The sequence below is a fragment of the Hylobates moloch genome, unplaced genomic scaffold (genome assembly GCF_009828535.3).
Source record: "Hylobates moloch isolate HMO894 unplaced genomic scaffold, HMol_V3 SCAFFOLD_12, whole genome shotgun sequence".
In the NCBI taxonomy this organism is placed as follows: domain Eukaryota; kingdom Metazoa; phylum Chordata; class Mammalia; order Primates; family Hylobatidae; genus Hylobates; species Hylobates moloch.
This window is the reverse complement of record NW_026652287.1, coordinates 52,371-79,275: the sequence shown is the minus strand read 5'-3', so window position 1 is coordinate 79,275 and position 26,905 is coordinate 52,371. Positions and strand designations below refer to the sequence as shown.

Here is a 26,905-nt window from a genome sequence, read left to right as displayed (position 1 = left end):
CTCCGCGCCGATGGCGAGAGCCTTGTTCCGCAGATAGCGTTCATCACCCGTCGTGGTCAACTGGCCAGCCGAGTCGGGAGTGGTTGCGAACCCTTGTGGCTGCAGATCCGGAGGTGGAGGCCGTACCCCGGACTCTATCCTGCTGCCCCTTCAGGGTTTGGAGGAGCCGGAGGCGCGAAATTCCTCCAGTTTCAAGGCGGCGGGACGGGACAGAATTAATCTGCCTTAACTCTGTCCTGCTGCAGACCCGGGGCGGTTGCCTGACCCTAATCTGTGTGTTGGTGAGGGGGCGGAGATGGTGAATCCCGTGGCTGTGGGAGGGAAGGAGCCTCAGCTCCGAGAATGGCAGGCAGCCCTGCTGCCTCGGACCTTCCCTCTCTGAGTTTGGAGACTGCTGGGAGACCTCTTTCTTCACTGTGCTCTCTTCTATAGCATCCCTCGCGTCCTGTCACCTCCAGCGAGGCACACAAAACTGACCATAGCGATGGCCACCAGGGTCCGGACAGCTTCTATTTGGGTGAGTAGGGGTTTTCTTTCATTCTTGAAAAGCTCCCTGAATGCCAACGTGTGCACACTCCATCTATTCCAGAGTCTGAATTTGCCAGGAGCTTTCTCACCCCACCGCTCTTTTAGGCAACTGGATTGTCGTTTAGAGCATGTCAGACTTTCCAGAAATGCTTTTTGTCATCTGACTTCCTTTTTTTCTCCTTTCATCAGTCTCTTTTCTAACAGCTTTGTACGCTGAACTTTTGAGTTAAACAAGGGATACTCACCCATCTTTCAGTTTTTTCAGCCTTTATTTACTGAGGGTCTTCTGTATCTGGGATCTTTGAACCTTATTTTGGAAATTACAAACTTTTTTATTCACTTGTTCAACATTTTTGTTTATCGTATTTTGTTTGCTGGACCCTGAGGCAGGTGCTAAAAATGCAAAGATGGGTTGCTCATCATCCCTGTCTTGAAGAACAGTGGTCTAGGAATGGTGGATAAGAAAGACACAATGACAAGTTAATGAGTGCTCTGGGAGCAGGTTGTGGAAATACACGGGGGCATGCAGAAATGGGTCAGTTTTGGAAGTAAGGACACCCCCTAATCCCTTACTCCCAAATGCTTCAATGATTAAGAGATTCTTAAACTTAGGTTTGAAAGATAACAAACCTAAAGTAGACAAAGGATTAAAACCAGCCTAGGAAAAAGAATTAACATGTGCAAATTTGAGAGGCTTGAAACGACCTCATGTGGTGAACTTTGGGCACTTTAGGGTTGCTGAAATGTAGAGTTTAATGGTGATAGTAGAGGTGTATATTAAAAAATGAGGCTAGAGCCGTAGGCCTAAGATCATAGAGGGCTTTGAGGACCCCATTAAAAACTTGGATTGTATCATATAGGGCAGGCGGTCCCCAACCCCCACGCTTCAGACTGGTACCAGTCTGTGGCCTGTTAGGAACTGGGGTGCATGGCAGGAGGCGAGTGGTGGGTTAGTGAGCATGACTGCCGGAGCCCCGCCTCCCATCAGAGGCTGCATTAGCTTCTCATAGCACAAACCGTGTTGTGAACTGTACATGCGAAAGATCTAGATTGTGCACTTCTTATGGGACTCTAACTAATGCCTGATGATCTGAAGTGGAACAGTTTCATCCAGAAGCCATCGCCACCCCCCACTGCCCGTCCGTGGAAAAATTGTCCTCCACAAAACTGGTCCCTGATTGGGGACCGTTGGCATAGGGGAAGGAGTTTACTTATTGAAGTGTTTTCACAACGGATTTGAGGGTAGAACAGTCTAGTCTGCAGCAGGTAAGAGAATATAAGGGTTTAAGTAAATTAGTGGTTTTGAGAAAGGAGAGGAGGTGGCTGGGTGCAGTGACTCCCGCCTGTAATCCCAGTTACTCGGGAGGCTGAGACAGGAGAATCGCTTGAACTCAGGAGGCAGAGGTTGCTGTCAGCCGAGATTGCGCCACTGCACTCCGGCCTGGGCGACAGAGCAAGACTCTGTCTCAAAAAAAAAAATAAATAAATAAAAAAGAGGAGGTAAAGATAAAGAGGCAGAAGAAATTAGATTTCATAACTAGCTGGGTGCAGTGCTAAGAGAGGCAGAAAAGCCAGGGATGACAACTGGAGTTCTACTCTGTGGGCCTGGTTGGGAGTGTCACCATTTGCTGAGTAAGGGAAGACTGTCAGAATTGTGATTGGTAGAGGGGGAAGATTTCAGTTTTATATGGATTGGCTTCTCTAGGTAGAGGTTGCTAGTGGGCAGGTGGGCAGGCATGTGTCTCAAGAGAAAGGTCTGGATGAGGTTGCACAAATTAGGTGTGACCGAAGTAGCTCAGGGAGAATATGTATCATAAGAAGAGAACTGGGGACAGTGGTCAGAGAAATGACAAGAGAAAGCAGGGGAAGAGGTGTTGGAGACTGAGATGGAACCCAAGAAAAGTGAGACAAAATAGAGACATGTAATTCACACTTAAAGAAAAGGAAAGCTCAAAAATGCTTGTCAAGTGACATGTATGAGGGAGATCAAGTAATATTAGATCATTGTATTAGTCTGTGCTGCTGTAACAAAATATCACAGACTGAGGAACTTATAACAGATACTACTTTCTCGCAATTCTGGAGACTGAGAAGTTGAAGATCAAGGTGCTGGTAAATTTGGTATCTGATGAGGGCTGCTCTCTGTTTTCCTTTTTTTTTTTTTTTTTTGAGACAGAGTCTCTCTCTGTCCCCAGGGTGGAGTACAGTGGCACAATCTTGGCTCACTGCAACCTCTGCCTCCCGGGTTCAAGTGATTCTCCTGCCTCAGCCTGCCAAATAGCTAGGACTACAGGCATGTGCCACCACGCCTAGCTAATTTTTTTTTTTTTTTTTTTTTTTGTATTTTTAGTAGAGACAGGGTTTCACCATGTTGGCCACAATGGTCTCGTTCTCCTGACCTTGCAGTCCACCTGTCTCAGCATCCCAGAGTGCTGGGATTACAGGCGTGAGCCACCGCACCCGGCTGTGCTCTCTGCCTTTAAGAGGGCACTTTCTTGCTACATCCTTACACGGTGGAAGGGGGCAAAAAGGGAAGAATGCTGTGTCCTCACATGGCCAAAGAGATGGAAGGGCCACGTGGCTCTCTGAACCCTCTTTTAAGAGGGTATTGGCTGGGTGCGGTGGCTCACGCTTGTAATCCCAGCACTTTTGGAGGTTGAGTCGGGCGGATCACGAGGTCAGGAGATCGAGACCACGGTGAAACCCCGTCTCTACTAAAAATACAAAAAAAATTAGCCGGGCGTGGTGGCGGGCGCCTGTAGTCCCAGCTACTCAGAGAGGCTGAGGCAGGAGAATGGCGTGAACCTGGGAGGCGGAGCTTGCAGTGAGCCGAGATTGCACCACCGCACTCCAGCCTGGGCGACAGCGTGAGACTCCGTCTCAAAAAAAAAAAAAAAAAAAAAAAAAAAAAAAAAAAAAAAAAAAAGAGGGTATTAATCCCATCCCTGAAGGAGAGCCCTCATGACTTAATCACTAGTAAAAGGCCCCACCTCTCTATTTATTTATTTATTTGAGACTGAGTCTCGCTCTGTCTCCCAGGCTGGAGTGCAGTGGCAATCTCTGCTCACCACAGCCTCTGCTTCCCGAGTTCAAATAATTCTCTTGCCTCAGCCTCCTGAGTAGCTGAGATTACAAGTGTGCGCCATCACACCCAGCTAATTGGCCCCACCTCTTAATACCGCCACAATGGGGTTTCAACGTGAATTTTGGAGGGATGCAATCATTCAAACCATAGCAGTCATAAAAACCTAAATTGAATTTAGTGGTGATGGGCTGTGTGTGGTGGGTCACGCCTGTAATCCCAGCACTTTGGGAGGCCGAGGCGGGCAGATCACCTGAGGTCAGGGGTTCGAGACCAGCCTGGCCAACATGGCGAAACCCCATCTCTACTAAAAATATGAAAATTAGCCGGGCGTGGTGATGAGCACCTGTAATCCCAGCTACACGGGAGGCTGAGTCGGAAAAATCGCTTGAACCCCAGGAGTAGGAGGTTGCAGTGAGCCGAGATTGCGCCACTGCACTCCAACCTGGCAACAGAGTGAGACTCTGTCTCAAAAAAAAAAAGAAAGAATGCATGGTGGCTACTTTAGCTTGGGTGCTCAGGGAAGGCCCCCACTAAGGAAGTGACGTCTAAGCTAAGTCTGAGTTACAATAGCAAGCCAGCCTTGGGAAGAGCAGGTAGAAGAGCATCCAGAATGGGAACAGCCAGGGCCAAGGCTGTGAGGCAGGAGAAGTTTGATGCCTTTGTAACCTGGAAGGAAGGACTTTGTGGCTGGGGGTAGGGAGTGAGAGAGAGGAGAGCAGATGAACACAGGTGGCCAGAGGCCAGATCAGGCTAGGAAACCATGGGGTCCAGGAGAGCGTGTGCTGCTAAGAAAGGGAGCAACATGATCTGCTTAGGATTTCCAGAGACCCTTCTGAGTGCTGAGTGGAGAACAGGTTGTAGGTGGGCAAGAGTAGACACAGAAACCGGGAAACGAGACTGATTAGGTGAGTACAGTGGTTCAGACAAGAGGTAGCAGGGATTTTGTGTAGTGTGGTAGAAATGGAGACACAGGTCAGAGTTGGGGGATGTTTGAAGGTGGAGCCCTCATTTCTAAGAACCAGCATATGCTTTTCATCTTGTTGATTGTCATTTTGTAGTGTGGTTTATTTTCATTAAGTATTCCTGTTTTTTGTTTTGTTTTGTTTCCTTTTGCCATTTCAACCAAATGTTAATGCTCAGTGTCTACTACGTATGAGGTTCTGTGCTAAACCTTTTATTAGGTATTATCACCCTAAAACCTCACAGTAGCCCTAGCCCCAGGTGGTGAATATTGTTATTCTCCTTTGATGGGTAAGGGTACTGAGGCCCAGAAAGGGCTTGTTGGAGACCAGGTGGCACCCCTGGTCAATGTAGACCCAGGACTTGAACCCAGATAGTCTGGCTCTACGTGCATTTTCCTGGCCTGTGTACTCTATTTAGTCTCTGGATGTAGGTTGAGGATTTCTTAAGCGGCAGAGATTCTAGGATCCTAGACCCTGAAATGTAGAGTGAAATGTAGAGTGGGTAGACTGTGCACAGTGTACAGAGAGAAGGCTCTGAGAGATAAGCTGTTGGTCTCCAGGGAAGAATCTTTTTTTTTGGAGACGGAGTCTCACTCTGTCGCCCAGGCTGGAGTGCAGTGGCACTCACTGCAACTTCTGCTTCCCAGGCTCAAGCAATTCTCCTGCCTCAGCCTCCCGAGTAGCTGGGACTACAGGTGTACGCTGTCACGCCTGGCTAATTTTTTTTTTTTGTATTTTAGTAGAGACGGGGTTTTACTGTGTTGCCCAGGCTGGTCTTGAACTCCTGAGTTCAGGCAACTCACCCGCCTCAACCTCTCAAAGTTCTGGGATTACAGGCATGAGCCACCGTGCCCAGCCTCCAGGGAATAATCTTAATGTTCGTTAATGGTGAATGATGAAATGTGATGGAATACTATTCAGCAACAAAAGGAACAAACTATTGATATGTGCTATGACAAGCATAAACCTCGAAAGCATTATGCGAAGTGAAAGAAGCCAGACACAAAAGACTACATATTATATGATCCCATTTATATGGTACACACGTGCATGTACATATACTTGCAATCCCCCTTCTTTTTTGTAACACAAAAGCTAGCTTTCTGTATGTGCTATTCTTTCCCTTGTCATTATCACTAAGAGTGTATGTTGATCATTGTATTATACCAATACTGGCACATAGAGGTTGTTCGCTCCCTCTTCCCTATCTCTGTCAGCTTTTACTGGCTGTATAGATGGCCCATAGTGTTTTCAACCAGTTATGTAGTCATAGATATTTGGGTTATAAAAATGCCTCGGTGAACAGCCTTTTCATGTCATTTCATTCATTGTTTCTTTTTCTAATTTTTTATTGCTTTTTTTTTTAGGCTTTCCCCACTTTTCACCTGTGCTACCTTCTAGGTTGTTGGTGCTTTTTTGTGTTCCTCCTGAATTTAATCTTCATTTCTGAATTTTTTTTCCTAATTTATTTATTTATTCTGATATTTCTTATTTCACATTTTCCAGATGTCTAAGCATCTACTTTCTAGGCTCTTTTATTTTTTATATATCTGTCCTTTCAAAGTTTTGTTTTTCTGATTTCTTTTACTTCATTTTGAAATATTATGTTACAATTTTTGTGTGGTCAGATATTTTGGTTATGTTTTTATTGTCTATCAGAGCCTCGTTTGGTTCCTTGTTCCCTCATAATAATGTTGTATGGGTATTCCCACTGCCCTCCCAAACCAGCCTATTAAGACGCCATTTGGTTTGTGGCAGGAAGTCCCTGTTTGGAGGCTAGGATGAGCCAGGGCATTTTTCTCTAGCTTTGCTGTTTGAGGGTCTTGCCTCTATTTTTATCATGCAGTGCTCAAAACTTGACCCGAACTCTTGGTGCTAAGCCTTGTCAGGAAGCCATTTCTTTTCTGCCTCTAACCCTGCATTTCCTGAAGTTAAACCTGCCTTGTTTTCTAATGTGTTTCTCTCACATTTATGTGATGTGACCCCTATTTCCTTTTCCCAAAAGGAAATAATGTTTGCTAAAGTAAATTTGCTCTTGAGTCCACAGGTCCCACCTCTCCAAGAACGAAACAGTTCATGGGATAGGATCAGAAAGCTCCAACGTCAGGAATCCATCTTGGGCCAAGGGACTCCTGGTCTGCAACCTCTCCCTGGAGCACCCAGGCAGAAGCAGAAGAGTCACAGAACAGAGAACGTCCTAGAGTGGCTGTTTATTTCCCAAGAGCAGCCAAAAATCACTAAGTCCTGGGTGAGCTTCTCATTTGTTTATTCCTGGTGTTTTCTTTATTACTTTTTTTTTTTTTTTTTTTTTTTGATGCAGAGAGGGATGGAGATCCTTAGGTCAGAGGGTTAAGTTAATCACTCCTCAGTTCAGTTCAAAACCCCTTTTGCTTTTTTTTTTTTGAGACAGGGTCTTGTTCTGTCGCCCAGACTGGAGCGCAGTGGTGCAATCATAACTCACTGCAACCTCAAACTCCAGGCTCAAGTGATCCTTCAGCCTCAGCCTCTTGAGTAGCTGGGACAGCAGGCAAGTGCCACCATGCCTGACTGATGTTTTTTATTTTTAGTAGAGAGGAGGTCTCCCTATGTGGCTCAGGCTGGTCATCAACTCTTAAACTCAAGCCGTCCTCCTGCCTCAGCCTCCCGAGGTGCTGGGATTACAGTCATGAGCCACTGTGCCTGGCCCATGGCTCTTTTATCATCATTGGTTCATGTAAGGTCCTTATTTACCTTTATTTACATATTCTCTTATTTCCTCATACTTAATTTTCATCTCCTTCCCCATCCCCAAAAAGTTATTTTGTATTTTATGTGTATCCTTTTTTTAAAAAAGTGTGTGTTTACAAAGTATGTATTGTTCTGGAAGCTTGTTAGAAATGCAGAATATCAGAGTTCACCTCAATGCTGTTAATATCAGACTCTTCATTTTAATAAGATTCAGTGATTCATGCTCATTAAAGTTTAAAACAAACTTACCATGAAGCCTATATTCAAATTTTTACCTCGGGTGCTTCTTTTACTTCCAATATTGGCTTGCTTTTTTGCTCTGTTAATGCTTACTTTTGATGAACAGATACTTTTTTTACTGAATCTGGATTGCAGATTTTTCAGTTTTATTGCCAATGATTTTTGTGTCCTATTTTTTTCTTATCCTAAGCTCATAAAGATCTTTTTCTTTGTTACTTTATTACTTTACCTTTCACTTTTCGATTTACAGTACCTTTGGGATTGAGTTCAAATCCGTGAACACAGGGTCCCCCCCATTATTTAGATCTTTGATTTTTAAAAGTCAGTGTTTATAGTTTTGAGCATACAGATCCTACACAGATATTTTAGATTTATATGTAAGTTCTTTCTGTTTTGTTGTTGCTGTTGTGAACAGTATCAGTGTCTTAATTTCTTTTTTTTTTTTTTTTTGAGATGGAGTCTTGCTCTGTCACTCAGGCTGGAGTGCAGTGGCGCAATCTGGGTTCACTGCAGCCTCTGCCTCTGGGGTTCAAGCAGTTCTTCTACCTCAGCCTCCCGAGTAGCTGGGACTACAGGTGTGCACTACCACACCCGGCTAATTTTTGTATTTTTAGTAGAGACAGGGTTTCACCATGTTGGCCAGGCTGGTTTCAAACTCCTGACCTGAAGTGATCCACCTGCCTCGGCCTCCTAAAATGCTGGGAATACAGGTGTGAGCCACGGCACCCAGCTAGTTTCTTAATTTCAAAATCAAATGATTTATTGCTGTTATATAGGCATATAGCCAACTTTTATGTATTGACCATGTATCCTGTGACCTTGCTACATTCACTAGTTAGTTCTAGGAACTTCCTTAGATTTTTTGGTATTTTCTTCATAAACAGTCGTGTCATCTTAATCTTTTCGTTGGCATCCTCAGTTTCCTTACTCTCTGTGAAAAAGGACAGTTTTGTTTCTTTCCAATCGGTATGCTGTTAACTACAAATTTTATTTCTTTAATAGATATATAATTATCAATTAAGCTTATCTGTTTGTTTTTTTGAGACGGAGTCTCGCTCTGTCGCCTAGGCTGGAGTGCAGTGGCACGATCTCGGCTCACTGTAACCTCTGCTTCCTGGGTTCAAGCAAGTCTCCTGCCTCAGCCTCCTGAGTAGCTAGGACTACAGGCATGTGCCACCATGCCTGGCTAATTTTTTGTATTTTTAGTAGAGAGGGGGTTTCACCATGTTAGCTAGGATGGTCTCGTTCTCCTGACTTTGTGATCCGCCCGCCTCAGCCTCCCAAAATGCTGGGATTACAGGCGTGAACCACAGCGCCTGGCCCAAGTTTATCTGTTTTTGAGTAAATTTGGTAATTTGCGTCTTCCAAGGAATATGTCCTTTTCATCTAACTTATCAAATTTATGTGCATAGAGCAGTTATTCTTTTCATGTCTGTGAGTTCAGTAATGATAACTTCTTTTCATATCTGATACTTGTCATGTGTGTCTTCTATTTTTGCTTTGACGTAAGTTTTCCTTTCATTTGTATAAATGCCTAGGGCGTAGTTGCTGGATTATATGGTAAGACTGTTTAGATTTGTAAGAAGTTGCCAAACTGGCTTCCAAAGTGACTCTACCACTTTTCATTCCCACCAGCAATGAATAAGAGTTCCTATTGCTCCACATCCTGTCCAGCATTTGGTGGTCAGTTTTTTGGATTTTATCCATTCTAATAGGTGTGTAGTGGTGTCTTACTTTTGTCTGGATTTGCAATTCCCTAATGACATATGGTATTGAGCATGCTTTGTTTGCTCATTTACCATCTGTATATTTTCATGTTTAGGTCTTTTATCCCACAGAGTGGCTGCTACTTATAGCAGTTACCTTTTTAGTCCATAAAGTTTTAATGTGTCTTCTCTTCACAGATTCCATCTGACACTGTCAAATAGCATTGCTTCCTTCTTCCTTTGTGCCCACGTTGTAATCTGTGTTCTTTTTTCTTAGCTTCTTTGACTTTCAGTTGCATTTGCATATGTAACTTTTCTTCCTTCTGCAGTGCTGAAGGCTTCTTTGCGGCAGGACTCTATTTCATTCATGTTTATATTCCCGGACATAGAGGTTGGTAACTGTATTGCAGATGTAGGAGTGATCAGTGGAACTTGTTTGCCTGACTGTCCTGCCTTTAGTACTGAAGGTCCCATATCTGAGCACCCTTGTATAGATGGTTTCTAGGATAGCTTAAAACTTTACAGAGGCTGGGTGCGGTGGCTCACGCCTGTAATCCTAGCACTTTGGGAGGCCGAGACGGGCGGATCACGAGGTCAGGAGATCGAGACCATCCTGGCTAACACGGTGAAACCCCGTCTCTACTAAAAATACAAAAAAATCAGCCATCAGCCGGGCGTGGTGGTGGGCGCCTATAGTCCCAGCTACTCGGGAGGCTGAGGCAGGAGAATAGTGTGAACCCGGGAGGCGTAGCTTGCAGTGAGCCAAGATCACACCACTGCACTCCAGCCTGGGCAACAGAGTGAGACTCCATCTCAAAAAAAAAAAAAAAAAAAAAAAAAGAAAAGAAAAAGAAAGATGACTGATTTAATGCACATTGATGCATGTTTTCAATACAATTTTTGTTCTCACAAAGTTAAACATAAATAATGGACACCCTAAACAGCTAGTTTTCCACAAACTTAGTAAAATAACTTGAGATTGGATGAGAATATTGTATTTCAGGGACCTTTGTCATTCATGGATGTGTTTGTGGATTTTACCTGGGAGGAGTGGCTGCTGCTAGAACCAGCACAGAAGTGCCTGTACAGGAGTGTGATGTTGGAGAACTATAGCAACCTGGTGTCCCTAGGTAAGTGCTGCCTCCCTGAGGAGGAGTGTGCTTGATCTCCAGGCTTCTTCTTGGTTGCTGAAAACTGGAGGCCTTCTGTGAAATACTTAGTGATTTTGGACTTAGATTTTAAGGCCAGATTTTCTTAGTTCCCTATTGGCAGCAGAGTATGCCAGTTGAATGGTCTTTACTTTGCCAAATTGCAAAAAGGCAGCTTCATCATGCTACCTCCAAACCAAATCTTTGCCATTCTTCAGAATCTCTGAATCTCAAGCTGTTTGTTCCAGGCTGTCTGTGATTTTCTATTTATAGGGTATCAACACACCAAACCTGATGTCATCTTCAAGTTGGAACAAGGAGAAGAGCTGTGTATGGTACAGGCCCAAGTTCCAAATCAGTCCTGTCCAAGTGAGTGATGGAGACAAATCTTTTCCTCTGTATTCAGAATTAGCATGAATTCCAATGTGGTGTGCTTCTTGTTTGTACTTTGCCTCATGTATTACCATGCGCTGTTTTTTTTTTTTTTTGAGACAGAGTTTCACTTTGTTGCCCAGGCTGGAGTGCAGTGGTGTGATCTCGGCTCGCTGCATCCTCTGCCTCCTGGGTTCAAGCAATTCTTCCGTGTCAGCCTCCTGAGTAGCTGGGATTACAGTTGTGCGCCACCATGCCCGGCTAATTTTTATATTTTTAGTAGAGATGGGGTTTTGCCATGTTGGCCAGTCTAGTCTCAAACTCCTGACCTCAGGTGATCCTCCTGCCTTAGCCTCCTAAAGTGCTGGGTTTACAGGTGTGAGCCACCATGCCTGGCCTTACCATCCACTCTTAATCTTCTCGTTGGCATCCTTATTTCCCTCCTTACTCTATCTTGGTGATAGACTCATTTCATTATGCATTTTAGCAAGCCTTTCCTCTTTCCTTCACTTGATGTGACTCTCATGCTCCTTCTCTTTCCTTTCTATATTTTGAAAATTACATTTAAATCCATTACACATAAATTCAACAACCACAGTCCCATCTTCCTTCTTTTTGAAACCTGTTAGTAGATTCTACCCCTTTTGTGCTTCTCTATGCTAATGGCTTTTTTTTTTTTTGAGATGGAGTCTTGCTCTGTTGCTCAGGCTGGAGTGCAGTGGCGTGATCTCGGCTCACTGCAAGCTCCACCTCCCAGGTTCACGCCATTCTCCTGCCTCAGCCTTCCAAGTAGCTGGAACTACAGGCGCCCGCCACCACACCCGGCTAATTTCTTGTATTTTTTTTGTAGAGACGGGGTTTCACCACGTTAGCCAGGTTGGTCTCGATCTGCTGACTTTGTGATCTGCTCACCTCGGCCTCCCAAAGTGCTAGGATTACAGGTGTCAGGCACCGTGCCTGGCCTTGCTAATGGCTTTAACATTATCACTCTGTACCTTCTGAGCACATTCCTTTGTCATTTGATAGTGTCCATGATCGTGCAGTGACACCTGTTGATCCTGTTCCTGTGCTGCATGACCGAGCACTTTTTCCCTTCATGTTCTACTGGGCTTCTCTTGCTCTTCTGAATCCAAGGGGTCTTTATTCTTCATTTCTCTCATATAGTGTAACTTTTAAAAGATGTACATGTTAGCCGAGCACAGTGGTGTGCACCTGTTGTCCCAGCTCCTTGGGAGGCTGAGGTGGGAGGATTGCTTGAGCCCACGAATTTGATGCTGCAGTGAACTATGGTTGTGCCACTAGACTCCGGCCTGGGTGATAGTGAGATCTCGTCTCAAAAAAAGAAGACTTCTGTCTGAGTCCATTTGTGTTGCTATAATAAAATACTATAGACTAGGTTATTTTATAAAGCACAGAAATTTATTTCTCACAGTTTTGAAGGCTGGAAAGTCCAAAGCCAAGGTGCTGGCAGGTTTGGTGTCTGGTGAGGGCCTGCCCTGTGCTTCCAAGATGACGCCTTGTTGCTGCATCCTCTGGAGGTGAGGAACACTGTGGGACAGAAAGAGGGGCAAAAAAGGCCTAAGATTGTTCCCTCAAGCCCTTTTAGAAACCACTAATCCATTCATGAGGGCACAACTTAATCTTCTCTTAATACCACCACAATGGGGATTAAGTTTCAACATGAGTTTTAGAGGGGACACATTCAAACCTTAACAACTTCCATTTGGAAGATTTAAGCTCTTTTCCTCTACTGGTAATTGATAGCCACACTGATCTTTTATCTGCCCTTTGGTCCTGGTTTTTATTGTTTCACTGGCATCTTCCTTGTACCACTCCCTGGCCTTGTTTTCAGAAACTGGAATCGTCTCTCCCACTGCTCCATAGCCTTCTTCTCTTTGTTTATCCTGTTTTTTAAATTTTAAGTTTTTTTTCCTAACATTGGGGAAGTCAGCTTGAATTTCCTTTCTGTGCAGGGCTCCCTTACTAATTTTGGTACAGTGTGTTAGCATTTTGTTCCTTTAAAAAGAGGTCTTTTAAAACCCTCATCGTCTCAATTCCCACTCAAAACGAGGCCAGTATTATCATGTCTGGATTGTATTTAGCTAAATTTATTCATTTTACTCTTTTTATACTAATTCATCTATGATGTTACTGTCAGATATATTTCCCTGAACACCCCATTTATTCTATCACTAGCATGACAGCATAAATCAACAGTTAGTCCTTGCATTACTAGGATTGTTTCAGCTGCAGTTGTTGGTCAATCCCAGACCAACTAATTTAAGCAGAAGTGATTTATTATTGCACATCACAAAAGGTCCTGAATTGGGACAGCTCCAGGATCAACTAAGTGATTGACTCACTCACTCACCAAGGGCCCATCTAGATATGTTGGCATTTTCCTTAGGTTATCTTCTTTAATGGTCCTCAGATGGCTCTTGCAGTTCTAGTTGATGCCTGTGGATATACCAGTGGCCAATGAAATAAAAAGGGCTGTTTCTTCACACATGAGTCTGTCAGACAGGAAAGCTCATCCCAGGAAGTCCCAAGCAGACTGATCATGTTCAACAGGCTAAATTTTTGTCACATGCCCCTGTCTGAGGAAGGCTCTGGAAAGGGAAATGGGGCTATCTCTGTTGGCTCAGATAAATTATGCTTTACCTTTTGGAAGCGGGACTGGGGATAGAAATGGGTCCTCACTTCCCTGACTGAAGCACATCACCCAGATGGAGGTGGAAAAAAATCAGGTTACTGCCAGCCAGGAACAGGGCAGAAGAACTACTGGGTAAGCAGCACTGTCTGCCTTCACCTTCCTTGGCCAGGCAGCACCTGTCACACCCTTCTTCCCAGCCATGCATCTTCAGATATTTGCTGCAACCCATACGTTGGTTCTTGTACTACATTAATACAAGTCTAGGATCCTGTTCACAGTTAGAGCTGGGAGTAGTTCTTTATGGTCTATAGACCTATAATTAAAGATAAATTAAACACATCCAGCCATCCAAAGGTAGAGGGATAGAGACAAGTCTACGGTCCCCCAGTTCCAGGAGGGCAGCAGCAGTGAACACCACATGGTAGCCCTGGTTTACACTGTTGGCCTTGTCAGAATTTCTGTCTGTGGCAGTGAAATAAGCTACCTGGTGAACCTTTGTTTCTGCGCTCCAAGCATAAGTTCCTTTTCCATCATCATTTGTGATTAAACTCGAGATGGTCATTGGGGAGACTGCTTTTGTGTAGCTTCAGAATCTCAATTCTCTTGGTGTATATTTGGGTTCCCAGTAATTGCCTTTGGACCACAGCCAGGAACCATATTTAATATGGTCTTGAATCATGTTTAAATAATCTTCAAGCTTAAGAATGCCTGATCATGTTCAGCAGGCTAAATGTTTTACAGGAACCATGTGCCAGGTGCAGTGGCACATGTCTGTGATCCCAGCAGTTTGGGAGGCCAAGGTGAGAGGATCACTTGAGGCCAGGAGCTTAAGACCAGCTTGGGAAACATAGTGAGACCCCAGCTTTACCAAAAATTTTAAAAAGTAGGTGGTCATGATGGCTGTTGCCAGTAGTCCCAGCTACTTGGGATGCTGAGGTTGGAGGGTCAGTTGAGTCTGGGAGGTTGAAGGTGCAGTGAGCAACGATTGCACCACTGCACTTGAATCTGGGTGACAGAGAGGGATCCTGTCTCTTTTTTGTTTTTGTTTTTTTTTTTGAGATGGAGTCTCGCTCTGTTGCCTATGCTGGAGTGCAGTGGTGCGATCTCGGCTCACTGCAACCTCCACCTCCCAGGTTCAAGCAATTCTCCTGCCTCCCGCTTCCAAGTAGCTGGGATTACAGGTACGCACCACCACACCTGGCTAATTTTTGTATTTTTAGACAGGGTTTCACCATGTTGGCCAGGCTGGTCTCGAACTCCTGACCTCAGGTGATCCACCCGCCTCGGCCTCCCAAGGTGCTGGGATTACAAGCATGAGCCACCATGCCCAGCCAACCCTGTCTCTTAAAAAAAAAAAAAAAAAAGGCCAGGCGTGGTGGCTCATGCCTGTAATCCCAGCACTTTGGGAGGCTGAGGTGGGCGGATCATGAGGTCAAGAGATCAAGACTATCCTGGCCAACATGGTGAAACCCCATCTCTACTAAAAATACAAAAATTAGCTGGGCATGGTGATGCATGCCTGTAATCCCAGCTACTCGGGAGGCTGAGGCAGGAGAATTGCTTGAACCTGGGCGGCGGAGATCGTAGTGAGCCGAGATCACACCACTGCACTCCAGCCTGGCGACAGAGACTCCATCTAAAAAAAAAAAAAAAAAAAAAAACCTGTCTTTTACTTTCTGGGTTTGGTATTCCCTGATTTTTTCAATTCTTTGAACTCTACCTTGAGGTGTCAAGTATAATCCTGTTTTTGCCATTATTGTTACAAAGAGCATGCTGTAGAGAAGAAACATTAGATTTCAGATGATGAAAGCAGAGATACAGGAACCAAGCAAAGATAAGGATGGGTGTGTTACCAGCATCAGAAGGAATGGAAGGATAAAGTACAGGGTTTGATAGTTAGGATGGCTTCAGTATCCATGAACTATGAAAGTCTGCCAAAAAAATAGTGACAGTCAAACACAGGAGCAAATCTGATTCTAGGGCACAGAGTAATTATTCACTGGCCTATTTTCATTTTGTTGGGGACAGTTTTTACTATAGGACCATTTAATAATATCACTCCTTCTCAAGCCATTGTGAAAACCAAAAGTGCTCATATTTATTTGTCACTGCATTAACGGAAGATAATGCCTCAGTAGGGAATTGATGTTTGAGGAGATAGAATTTGATGGTTGTATACAAAATGAATAAAGAGGGATCAGATTTAATAGGAAAACTACCTGCAGGTTTTCACAGTAAACCTGGAGTGAGATGTTAAGATCCCCTGATCTGCTCTGCTTTCTTTTAATATCCTTTTCTTTCATTACCCTGGTTAGTATGTAGTTTTGGGGCATCTGTCTATTTTCTACTCAACCTCCAGATATTTCCTGTTGTGCCAAAGGACTTGATCCTTAGTCTTATTTCCTATCTGTTTTCTGTCTTTCCCTTTTTGTTTTTGTGTTCACTCAGCTGTTTGCCTACCCCATGCCCATTCTTTTCCATGCCTGCTAGAGAAAACATCTTCAGTCTCTTTTTAACTCTGGTGGTAGTTGCCTCCATATTTCTAAATAATCAGCTTATTCTGCTACACCTTGGCTTTCTCCCCTAATGATTGCTTAGTACAGAAAGGTGATTTACTTCTCTTTCACTCTCCTCCCTCCATACCTTCCCACCGTATACACACTCATGATGGAGACATGTCTCTTCTCATGTTCCCATGCCTCCATCATTCTGATACAGTTATTTCATATTTCTGGTTAAATCTGTCTTCAGTTTTTATGTTGGTAGGACTGTAATTCCTATTTATAGGTAAATCATGCAAGTATACAGTGATTTATTTTTGTTTCTAAATTTGTATTTTTTCTGTAGTTAATTTTTTGCTTGTTTAATTTTGTTATCATTAATGTGTTCATCACATATTCAATTCCAGACTCTCCTTTCAGTATCTGAATATTCTTGGCTGATACTTTCAGCCAAATTATTAATTGTATTCCTTTTTTCTTGCTAGTGATATTGACTGCTAAGTTTTTCTGACTTGCTTCAGAGTAGCTTAGTTTTTTTTTTTTTCTTTTTGTTTGAGACAGAGTCTTGCTGTCGCCCAGGCTGGAGTGCAGTGGCGCGATCTCGGCTCACTGCAGGCTCCGCCGCCCGGGGTTCATGCCATTCTCCTGCCTCAGCCTCCTGAGTAGCTGGGACTACAGGCGCCCGCCACCTCGCCCAGCTAATTTTTTGTATTTTTAGTAGAGATGGGGTTTCACTGTGTTAGCCAGGATGGTCTCGATCTCCTGACCTCGTGATCCGCCCGCCTCGGCCTCCCAAAGTGCTGGGATTACAAGCGTGAGCCACCGCGCGTGGCCAGAGTAGCTTAGTTTTTTTAAGGCCTGCTGTGCAATTTTTATCCTAGGATCTCCTTTTTGATTTTATTTTCTATATCCTCTGTCATTTCTTTTCTTGGAGCAACTCAAGAGTAGCTTCCTGGAAAGGGGTGATACAAACATTGAGACCTGTGCATCTGAAATTGTTTTGACTTTATTCCTCATTGCTCTATTTTCTGTCCTCTAGTTTTCCTAATGAGAAGTCTGATGGCATTCTAATTTTTGTTACATTGTAGAAAGCTTTGTTTTTGTTTCAGTTTTGATTTCTCTGAATGGTTTTAAGAACTGCTTCTTGTCCTGTTAAAGAATGATGTTCCCTCTCGGTTTATTTTTATCCATTTACTAGGTATTGAGATGTTATTCCCAGGAGGACTGGGAAGTAATCTGCATTGTTCTCTGCCATTTCTCCAGAAGTTAGCATAGTGTTTGGCACATAGTAGGTATTTAATAATTATCTTTTGAATAAATCTAATGTTCATAGATCCCTAATGACATCTTTATATTATCTTCATTGTTCCTTTTGCCTATTTTGCCTTCTTTATCCAATATGCAAAACTTGTAAACTTCTTATCAGTTTACTATGCCTGTCTTCAGTTTGGTTTTTCTTTTTCTCAGTACCCAGTAGTTTGAGTGTTTTTATACCTGAGAATTTATTTATATTCAGATCTGATATCTGAAACTAAAAACCTCATGATACGGCATTTCATAGGGAACTTTCTAGTATACCACAATCATGTGATTTATAACATGTGACTAATTGTTCTCATTTCATAGGCAACTTTCTAGTATACCACAATCATGTGATTTATAACGTGACCAATTATTCTCATTTCTAGACACAGTCTGGAAAATTGATGATCTTATGGATTGGCATCAGGAAAATAAAGACAAGCTGGGAAGTACAGCAAAAAGCTTTGAATGCACTACATTTGGAAAACTATGTCTTCTTAGTACAAAGTATCTTTCAAGACAGAAATCTCATAAATGTGGCACGCATGGAAAGAGTTTGAAATATATAGATTTCACTAGTAATTATGCTAGAAAGAATCCTAATGGGTTTCAGGTACATGGAAAATCATTCTTCCATTCTAAACATGAGCAAACTGTTATTGGAATAAAATACTGTGAAAGCAATGAATCTGGAAAAACTGTCAATAAGAAATCACAACTTATGTGCCAACAAATGTATATGGGTGAAAAACCCTTTGGATGCAGCTATTGTGAGAAAGCCTTCAGCAGCAAGTCATACCTTGTAGTGCATCAGCGAACTCATGCCGAAGAGAAACCCTATGGGTGTAATGAATGTGGGAAAGACTTCAGTAGTAAATCATATCTCATTGTACATCAGAGAATTCATACAGGAGAGAAACTACATGAATGCAGTGAATGCAGGAAAACATTCAGTTTCCATTCACAGCTTGTTATACATCAGAGAATTCACACAGGTGAGAATCTCTGTGAGTGCTGTGAATGTGGGAAAGTCTTCAGTAGGAAAGACCAGCTTGTTTCACACCAGAAAAGTCATTCAGGACAGAAACCATATGTGTGTAATGAATGTGGGAAAGCTTTTGGTTTAAAATCACAGCTCATTATACATGAAAGAATTCATACAGGAGAGAAACCATATGAATGCAATGAATGTCAGAAAGCCTTTAATACAAAGTCAAACCTTATGGTACATCAGAGAACCCATACAGGGGAGAAACCTTATGTTTGTAGTGATTGTGGAAAAGCCTTTACATTCAAGTCACAGCTCATTGTACATCAGGGGATTCACACAGGAGTGAAGCCTTATGGGTGTATTCAATGTGGTAAAGGATTCAGTTTGAAATCACAGCTCATTGTACATCAGAGAAGTCACACAGGAATGAAACCTTATGTATGCAATGAATGTGGCAAAGCCTTCAGGAGCAAGTCATACCTTATTATACATACAAAGACTCATACAGGAGAAAAACTCCATGAATGCAACGATTGTGGGAAAGCCTTCAGTTTTAAATCACAGCTCATTATACATCAGAGGATTCATACAGGAGAGAACCCCTATGAATGCCATGAATGTGGGAAAACCTTCAGTCGGAAATACCAGCTTATTTCACACCAGAGAACTCATGCAGGAGAGAAGCCTTATGAATGCACTGAGTGTGGAAAAGCTTTTGGTTTAAAGTCACAGCTTATTATACACCAGAGAACTCATACAGGGGAGAAACCATTTGAATGTAGTGAGTGTCAGAAAGCCTTTAATACAAAGTCAAACCTGATTGTACATCAGAGAACTCATACAGGAGAGAAGCCCTATAGTTGTAACGAATGTGGAAAAGCCTTTACATTCAAATCACAGCTCATTGTACATCAAGGAGTGCACACTGGAGTAAAACCCTATGGATGCAGTCAATGTGAAAAAACCTTTAGTTTGAAGTCCCAGCTCATTGTACATCAGAGAAGTCACACAGGAGTAAAACCATATGGATGCAGTGAGTGTGGGAAAGCCTTCAGGAGCAAGTCATACCTTAGTATACATATGAGAACTCATACAGGAGAGAAACCACATGAGTGCAGGGAATGTGGGAAATCCTTTAGTTTCAATTCACAACTCATTGTGCATCAGAGAATTCACACAGGAGAAAATCCCTATGAATGCAGTGAATGTGGGAAAGCCTTTAATAGGAAAGACCAGCTCATTTCACATCAGCGAACTCATGCAGGGGAAAAGCCTTATGGGTGCAGTGAATGTGGGAAAGCTTTTAGCAGCAAGTCATACCTAATTATACACATGAGAACTCATTCAGGTGAGAAACCATATGAATGTAATGAATGTGGGAAAGCCTTCATTTGGAAGTCACTACTCATTGTACATGAGCGAACTCATGCAGGGGTAAACCCTTATAAATGCAGTCAATGTGAGAAATCCTTCAGTGGGAAATTACGCCTTCTCATACACCAGAGAATGCACATGAGAGAGAAAACATATGTATGCAGTGAGTGTGGAAAAGCCTTCATTAGGAATTCTCAGCTCATTGTACATCAAAGAACTCATTCAGGAGAGAAACCCTATGGGTGCAATGAATGTGGGAAAACCTTCTCTCAAAAATCAATTCTCAGTGCACATCAGAGAACACATACAGGAGAGAAGCCTTGTAAGTGCACTGAATGTGGGAAAGCCTTTTGTTGGAAGTCACAGCTCATTATGCATCAGAGAACTCATGTAGATGACAAACATTGATAATTTTATGAAACTCTGAAAAGTAAATTCACAAGAGATAGCAACAGAATCATATGTAAAGAGAAACTCTGTAAGTGGAATCATGTTGTCATTTTCCAGAAAACTCATACTGAATAGAAACTTTATGAATACACAGCATATGGAAAGGCATCCACAGAAAGCTGTTCTTTACATGCAAAAAGATAGTAGACAATACACAGGAAAACTGAATTTAGTAACCACTCTGAAAATTTTGAGCAGCAAGTCATACCTTTTTCTGAAAAGTTCATACAGGTGAGGAACCATGTTAAACGTTGTAAAGTCATTTTACTAACATTAGATTCACAAAGAGGAAACTTCATGAACCAGATGAATATAGAATAGACTTCTTTGAAATTCGTAGTTTACAGGATTTTAATGAGAAATTATTGAGCTAATGAATGGCAGAATTAACAAAATTACAAACATTTTATGTATTGGAAGCATATACCTTGGAGGAACCATGCTATAAGGGAAGTTTAAATCTAGAAATGACAAACCCCTAGGGAAAAAATATATATAGGAGTGAACATCTATGAATGTACCAAATAAGGCACAGCTGGACTGTTAACCTCACCTTAGAAGCTTCATTCTAAAAAAAAAAAAAAAAAAAACCAACCTATTATTATATCTTAATATTAATTTTGAAGAATTATTTCCTTTAGGAATCATTTTAAGAGAAATTTTATTCCAGGTGTTCCAAAATTTCAGGAAAAGATTTGAGAAAATTCTCAATTATAAATAATAAGATACAGATTATTTCAGTGTACAAGCGAATCTAGTAAGGAGGTTAAGAATAAGAAATAACATCCTAGAGTCTACAGGGATATTTAGATATCTTACTATATGTACTACATAATATGAATTTTGCAGTTTGGCATTTTACTTGTGAATGCCATATGTGAGACAAAAGTAAGTATCATCTTCCAGAGATTTCTACTCTGCATACCAACATTGTTTCTTTGTGTCTTACCAAATGCAACTTGTTACTAGCATATGACTTATTAAAAATGCATTTCCACACTGCAAACATTTTCTAGGGCTATCTTCTGCCCTTTGGAAGCAGTCTTGGCAGGAACCTCTTTAGTTATAGTAATCAATATAAGGCACACTTCATGTGTTTGTGTAGCCTGGAACCTATTCTACCTTCACTGGTTAGAACATCTTGATTTCCTCTTAGAGAAACATTCCCTCATGGTGTATGTAGTGCCCAGGACTTGGCATGAGCACTATGGTCAGCAGAGGCTCAGAACTGTACATTGTTAATGGGTTTTTCAAGTTCAGAAAAGCAACATGAGCTTTTGTTCTATGGTAGCATCTTGATGTAGTAAGTAGCTATTTCAGTAGAGGTTCCCAGAACAGCTTTTGTTACTGTCATTTTCTTAACTTTGTTCACTTGTCTTTTATTTTGAGCTATTGGGTGTGCTTTTAATACATTCCTTGTTTGATTGCATTAGCCATTGTGTATCTATTGCATACAGCTTACTAAATCAGATGGCTTCAGAAATGGGTGGTAGAGGAGTAGGCAGAAACTTGCAAGGATATGTGGATATTTGGAAATGGTTGTTTCCCAAGACAGGGTGGAAGTCTTTCAAGTCTCCATTTATATTCCATGGCAGAAACTTGGCCCATGCTATGAAGTCATGAAATGGATTGTTGGCATCATGTGCTCACTGAGGCTCTGGGGAAATGGATAAGTTGTCATTGAAAAATTTTAAACAGAATTCTGGAGTGTGGTCAAGAGGGGACTTGATACCCATGTATAACATGGAGAATAATGATCCTAAAACTTCAATTTAAGATTATGTGTCATCAGTGATACTACTTAGTTATATGTAGCTATAGAGTCAGAATGGTGAAAAATCCTGCCAGTTGCTTACTCACAAAATTAGTTTTATTCACTATCTCATCAGGTTTGTTATGTAAGTGGGCATTAATCTGAGAAGAGTGGGACCCTGGCAATTAGATTAGGGCTATCTTGGAGGAGTATGAGGATTCAACACTGCAAATATTTCTGAAACACCTTGTGCTTTGTACTCTATTAGATACCCAAAGAAATTTTCATCCTTGAAGCAGAGGAATGTAATGATTTCTGAACGCCTTACTGTTGTGTTCTGCTTATACAGAATCCAGTCTCAAGATACTTGGGGTGAAGAATGATGATTCACAGAAGGGAAGAGAAATCATACATAAACAAATAATTGCAGATATTTCCTAAAGTATATCCCCCAGTCTGGGAAATACTGTAAAGGTGTATATTATTATTGATGTACCAAAGAAGACAAATACATAAGAGAAAGTTTATATTCAGCTTACTACTATCTGGGGTTAGATTTTACTTTGTTGTTTTTTCAGATGCAAGTCTACATGCAGCCTTGCCTAGTAGAAGCCAGAAGTGTTGACAGTATTGAGGACAGCACTCAGATACTGTGGGAAAGAATAATACTTGATTAGGACTTAATATTGTTTAATGAAATGAAAATTTTACAAAACAGAAATTGAGTTATTGGTTTGTAAATCTACCTAGTCCTTCTACCCCAGCCCCAGAAAAGAAAGACATTCCAGAGACTTTTCAGGAATAGTTATTAGTTACAAGGAAAATCCAAGGAAAGATAACCCCAATATTTTACAACTTCCCCATCAAATAGAAATTTAGGAGAAAAAATGACTTGCAAACCATATTTGTGAAGATAGGTTTAAAAATCCATATTTGTGAACATAGGTTTAAAAATTCTAAATGGAATTATAGCAAACCAATGTATAGCTAACAACAAGAAAGTCATGATATTAGGTTTAACAGAGTATTAGTGGATCCAGCAGCATCCTTTGTTCATTACCAGCAGAATCACTATTATTTATAATGGCAGTGTGCCCACTTAAAAAGAGATATATGGGGCCGGGCACGGTGGCTCACACTTGTAATCCCAGTACTTTGGGAGGCTGAGATGGTGGATTACCTGAGGTCAGGAGTTTGAGACCAGCCTGGCCAACATGGTGAAATCCCTCTCTACTAAAAATACAAAAAAATAGCAGGGCATGGTAACTGACGCCTATAATCCCAGCTACTTGGGATGCTGGGGTGGGAGAATCACTTGAATCTAGGAGGCGGAAGTTGCAGTGAGCTGAGATCGTACCACTGTACTCCACCCTGGGTGACAGGGCGAGACCCTGTCTCAACAAAAGAGTATGTTTGGAAGATTTAATATTAGAAAATATTTTAATTAACTTTACTACCAGATAGAACTCATAGGGATTATCTCAGTATATGCTGACAAATCACTTGATGGAATTTAATACCCATAGATGACACTAAAATACTATTAAGTTAGGAATTAAAATTAACTCCTGTAACTTGGTAGGGAATATATGTTCCGAAAACACAAATGTCATACTTAATGATAAAATGGTAGAAAGATTCCTTTAAAGTAAAATTAGCCAGGTGCAGTGGCTCATCCATGTAATCCCAGCATTGGGGAGGCTGAGGCTGGAGGGTTGCTGGAACCCAGGAGTTTGAGACCAGCCTGACCAACATAGGGAGACCCTGTCTGTACAAAAACTTTTTTTAAAAGATTAGCCAGGTGTGGTCAGGTGCTGTGGCTCATGCCTGTAATCCCAGTATTTTGGGAGGCCGAGGTGGGCAGATCACTTGAGGTCAGGATTTCAAGACCAGTGTGGCTAACATGGTGAAACCCCATCTCTACTAAAAATACAAAAATCAGCCAGGTGTGATGGCATGTGCCTGTAATCCCATCTACTCAGGAGGCTGAGGCAGGAGAATTGCTTGAACCCAGGAGGTGGAAGTTGCAGTGAGCCAAGATTGCACCACTGCACTCCAGGCTGGGCGACAGAACAAGACTCCATCTCAAAAAAAAGATAGCCAGGTGTAGTGGCATGTGCCTGTAGTCCCAGCTACTGAGGAGGCTGAGGCAGGAGGTTAGCTTGAGTCCAGTACTTCAAGGCTACAGTGAGCTATGATCATGTCCCTGCACTCCATCCTGGGCAACAAAGCGAGACCCTGTCTGTAAAAAACAAAGCAAAATTACAAGAATGCGCATCACTTTTATGAAATGAGTAACATCTACCCAATGTGTGAAAACAAGGAATGTGAGGAATTAGGGATGGGTGCAGAAACAAAACTGCCATGAATTGGAGATGTGATTGTATAATTAGGAAACCCAAAATAAACCACAAACAAATGTTTAGAACTGCCAGTAGAGTAGCAAGTATACAGTTGTCAGTATCCATGGAGGACCCAACCCCCAACCACAGATACTCCCTGTGGATGCTCAAGCTCCTTATATGGCATAATATTTGCATTTTTTTTTTTTTTTGAGATGGAGTCTCGCTCTTGCCAGGCTGGAGTGCAGTGGTGTGGTCTTGGCTCACTGCAACCTCTGCTTCCTGGGTTCAAGCAATTCTCCTGCCTCAGCCTCCCTAGTAGCTGGGATTACAGGCACACACTACCATGCCCAGCTAATTTTTGTATTTTTATTAGAGATGGGGTTTCACCATGTTGGCCAGGCTGGTCTTGAACTCCTGACCTCGTGATCCACCCACCTCGGCCTTCCAAAGTGCTGGGATTACAAGCGTGAGCCACCGCGCCCGCCCGGTATTTGCATATTTTCTATGCACATTGTTCTGTATACTTTAAATCATCCCTACCCATAGTACCTAATGAAATGTAAATGCCATATGTAAATAGTTCTTAAACTGTATTGGTATTTGTGTTTTTATTGTTATTATTTATTTTTCAAATATTGAGCCAAAGTTGGTTGAATCCATGAATATAGAGCCCATGGATTTGGAGGGCCCACTGTGTGTGTGTGTGTGTGTGTGTGTGTGTGTGTGTGTGTGTGTGTCCTAATACCACTGATGGGTCCTGCAAAAGACATCTTGCTAAGCAGGAATTAATGTCAAATCATTTAAGATTGTCATTGTGTCATGAAAGATTGTCAAACATGACAATTATGTCAATTGAAAACAAGGTAAGTATATTTTTAAAATATCATTGACAAAAATTAGCAAAAGTATATAGGATTAACAATTTTATGTAATCCCAGCACTTTGGGAGGCTGAGGTGGGAAGATTGTTTCAGCTCAGGAGTTTGAGATCGTCTGGGCAACATAGCAAGACCCTATCTCTACAAAAAATAAAAAATTAGCTGGGTGTGGTGGCATGTGTCTGTAGTCCCAGCTGTGCTAGAGGCTGAGATGGGAGGATCACATGGGCCTGGGAGGTTGAGCCTGCAGTGAGCTGTGATTGCACCACTGCACTCTAGCTTGGGCAACAGAGTGAGAAGAGAATTGTGTAAAATCTAGAAAGAGGAAAAATTAAAAGTCATATAAGAGAAACCTATTGCATCAAAGTGGAAACCTAGAGGAAATAGTTGACTTCCTAGTAAAAATACATATGTTAGGACCTTGAAGGAAAGTATAAAAAATTAGCATAGAAAAGCTTAGAATAATGCTTCAAGAGCTCCCACTGGAAAAGTCCCCAGGATCATAACAGGTTCACAGCTGAGTGTCAACTGACCTTTAACAAATTGATTTTATTTAAAATGGTCAAGGCCTGGGGAAAAAAAAGGGTTGACTTTCTTCAATTAATTTTATGGTATAATGTCAATTTTATTTTATTTTATATGTATATTTTGAGACGGAGTCTCACTCTGTTGCCAGGCTGGAGTGCAGTGGTGTAATCTTGACTCACTGCAACCTCCGCCTCCCAGGTTCAAGTGACTCTCCTGCCTCAGCCTCCTGAGTAGCTGGGACTACAGGTGTGCGCCACCATGCCCAGCTAATTTTTGTATTTTTAGTAGAGATGGGGTTTCACTGTGTTGGCCAGGATGGTCTCGATCTCCTGACCTCGTGATCTGCCCCCCTCAGCCTCCCAAAGTGTGAGGATTACAGGCAGGAGCCACTGCACCTGGCCTAATATATTTCGTCTAATGTATGACGTCGATGTTTTTAAAACAATCTTTTATGCACCAGTATAGATATAGAATGAATTAACTGTGACTTTCTCAGGAAAAGAAGGAAAAATGATGAGTTAACATCCGTTAAAGCCACAAACTCATTTTCTTTTTTTGAGACAGTCACTCTGTTATCCAGGCTGGAATGCAGTGGCGTGATCATGGCGCACTGCAGCCTCAACCTCCCTGGCTCAGGTGATCCTCCCACCTCAGCCTCTGGAGTATCTGGGACCCACAGGCAAGTGTCACCATACCTGGTTAATTTTTTGTATTAATTTATGTATTTTTGAGATGGAGTCTTTTTTTTTTTTTTTTTTTTTTTCTTTTTTTTTTTTTTTTTTTTTGAGACGGAGTCTCGCTGTTGCCCAGGCTGGAGTGCAGTGGCGCGATTTCGGCTCACTGCAGGCTCCACCCCGCGGGGTTCACGCCATTCTCCTGCCTCAGCCTCCCGAGTATCTGGGACTACAGCCACCCGCCACCTCGTTTGGCTAATTTTTTTTTTGTATATTTAGTAGAGACGGGGTTTCACCGTGTTAGCCAGGATGGTCTCGATCTCCTAACCTCGTGATCCGCCCGCCTCAGCCTCCCAAAGTGCTGGGATTACAGGCGTGAGCCACCGTGCCCGGCCGAGATGGAGTCTTGTACTGTCGCTCGGACTAGAGTGCAGTGGCGCCATCTGGCTCACTGCAACCTCTGCCTCAGGTTCAAGCGATTCTCCTGTCTAAGCCTCCCGAGTAGCTGGATTACAGGCACCTGTCACCACGTCTGGCTAATTTTTTGTATTTTTAGTAGAGACAGGGTTTCACCATGTTGGCTAGGCTGGTCTCAAACTCCTGACCTCATGGTTTGCCCTCCTCAGCCTCCCAAAGTGCTGGGATTACAGGCGTGATGAGCCACCGGCCTGTTATTTATTTTTCTTAAT

General features: G+C 42.3%; 1 protein-coding gene across 6 annotated transcripts; it reads left to right on the top strand.

Moving 5' to 3' along the window:
* Positions 1-22,319, top strand: ZNF268 (zinc finger protein 268). Of its 6 annotated transcripts, none has more exons than XM_032168178.2 (6): positions 1-113; positions 433-517; positions 6,623-6,823; positions 10,252-10,378; positions 10,670-10,765; positions 17,611-22,319. In XM_032168178.2, the coding sequence occupies exons 2-6, from the start codon at positions 485-487 to the stop codon at positions 19,995-19,997; spliced, it is 2,844 nt and encodes a 947-aa protein (XP_032024069.1). In that variant the 5' UTR covers positions 1-113; positions 433-484; the 3' UTR covers positions 19,998-22,319. The 6 variants fall into 6 exon arrangements, 5 of the variants coding, with proteins under 5 accessions (XP_032024069.1, XP_032024070.1, XP_058280903.1 ...); XM_032168179.2 differs by lacking the exon at positions 1-113 and adding an exon at positions 127-281; XR_009208888.1 differs by lacking the exon at positions 1-113 and having other exon boundaries at positions 288-517; positions 17,611-20,270; positions 22,142-22,206.
* The last annotated feature ends 4,586 nt before the right edge of the window (positions 22,320-26,905 follow it).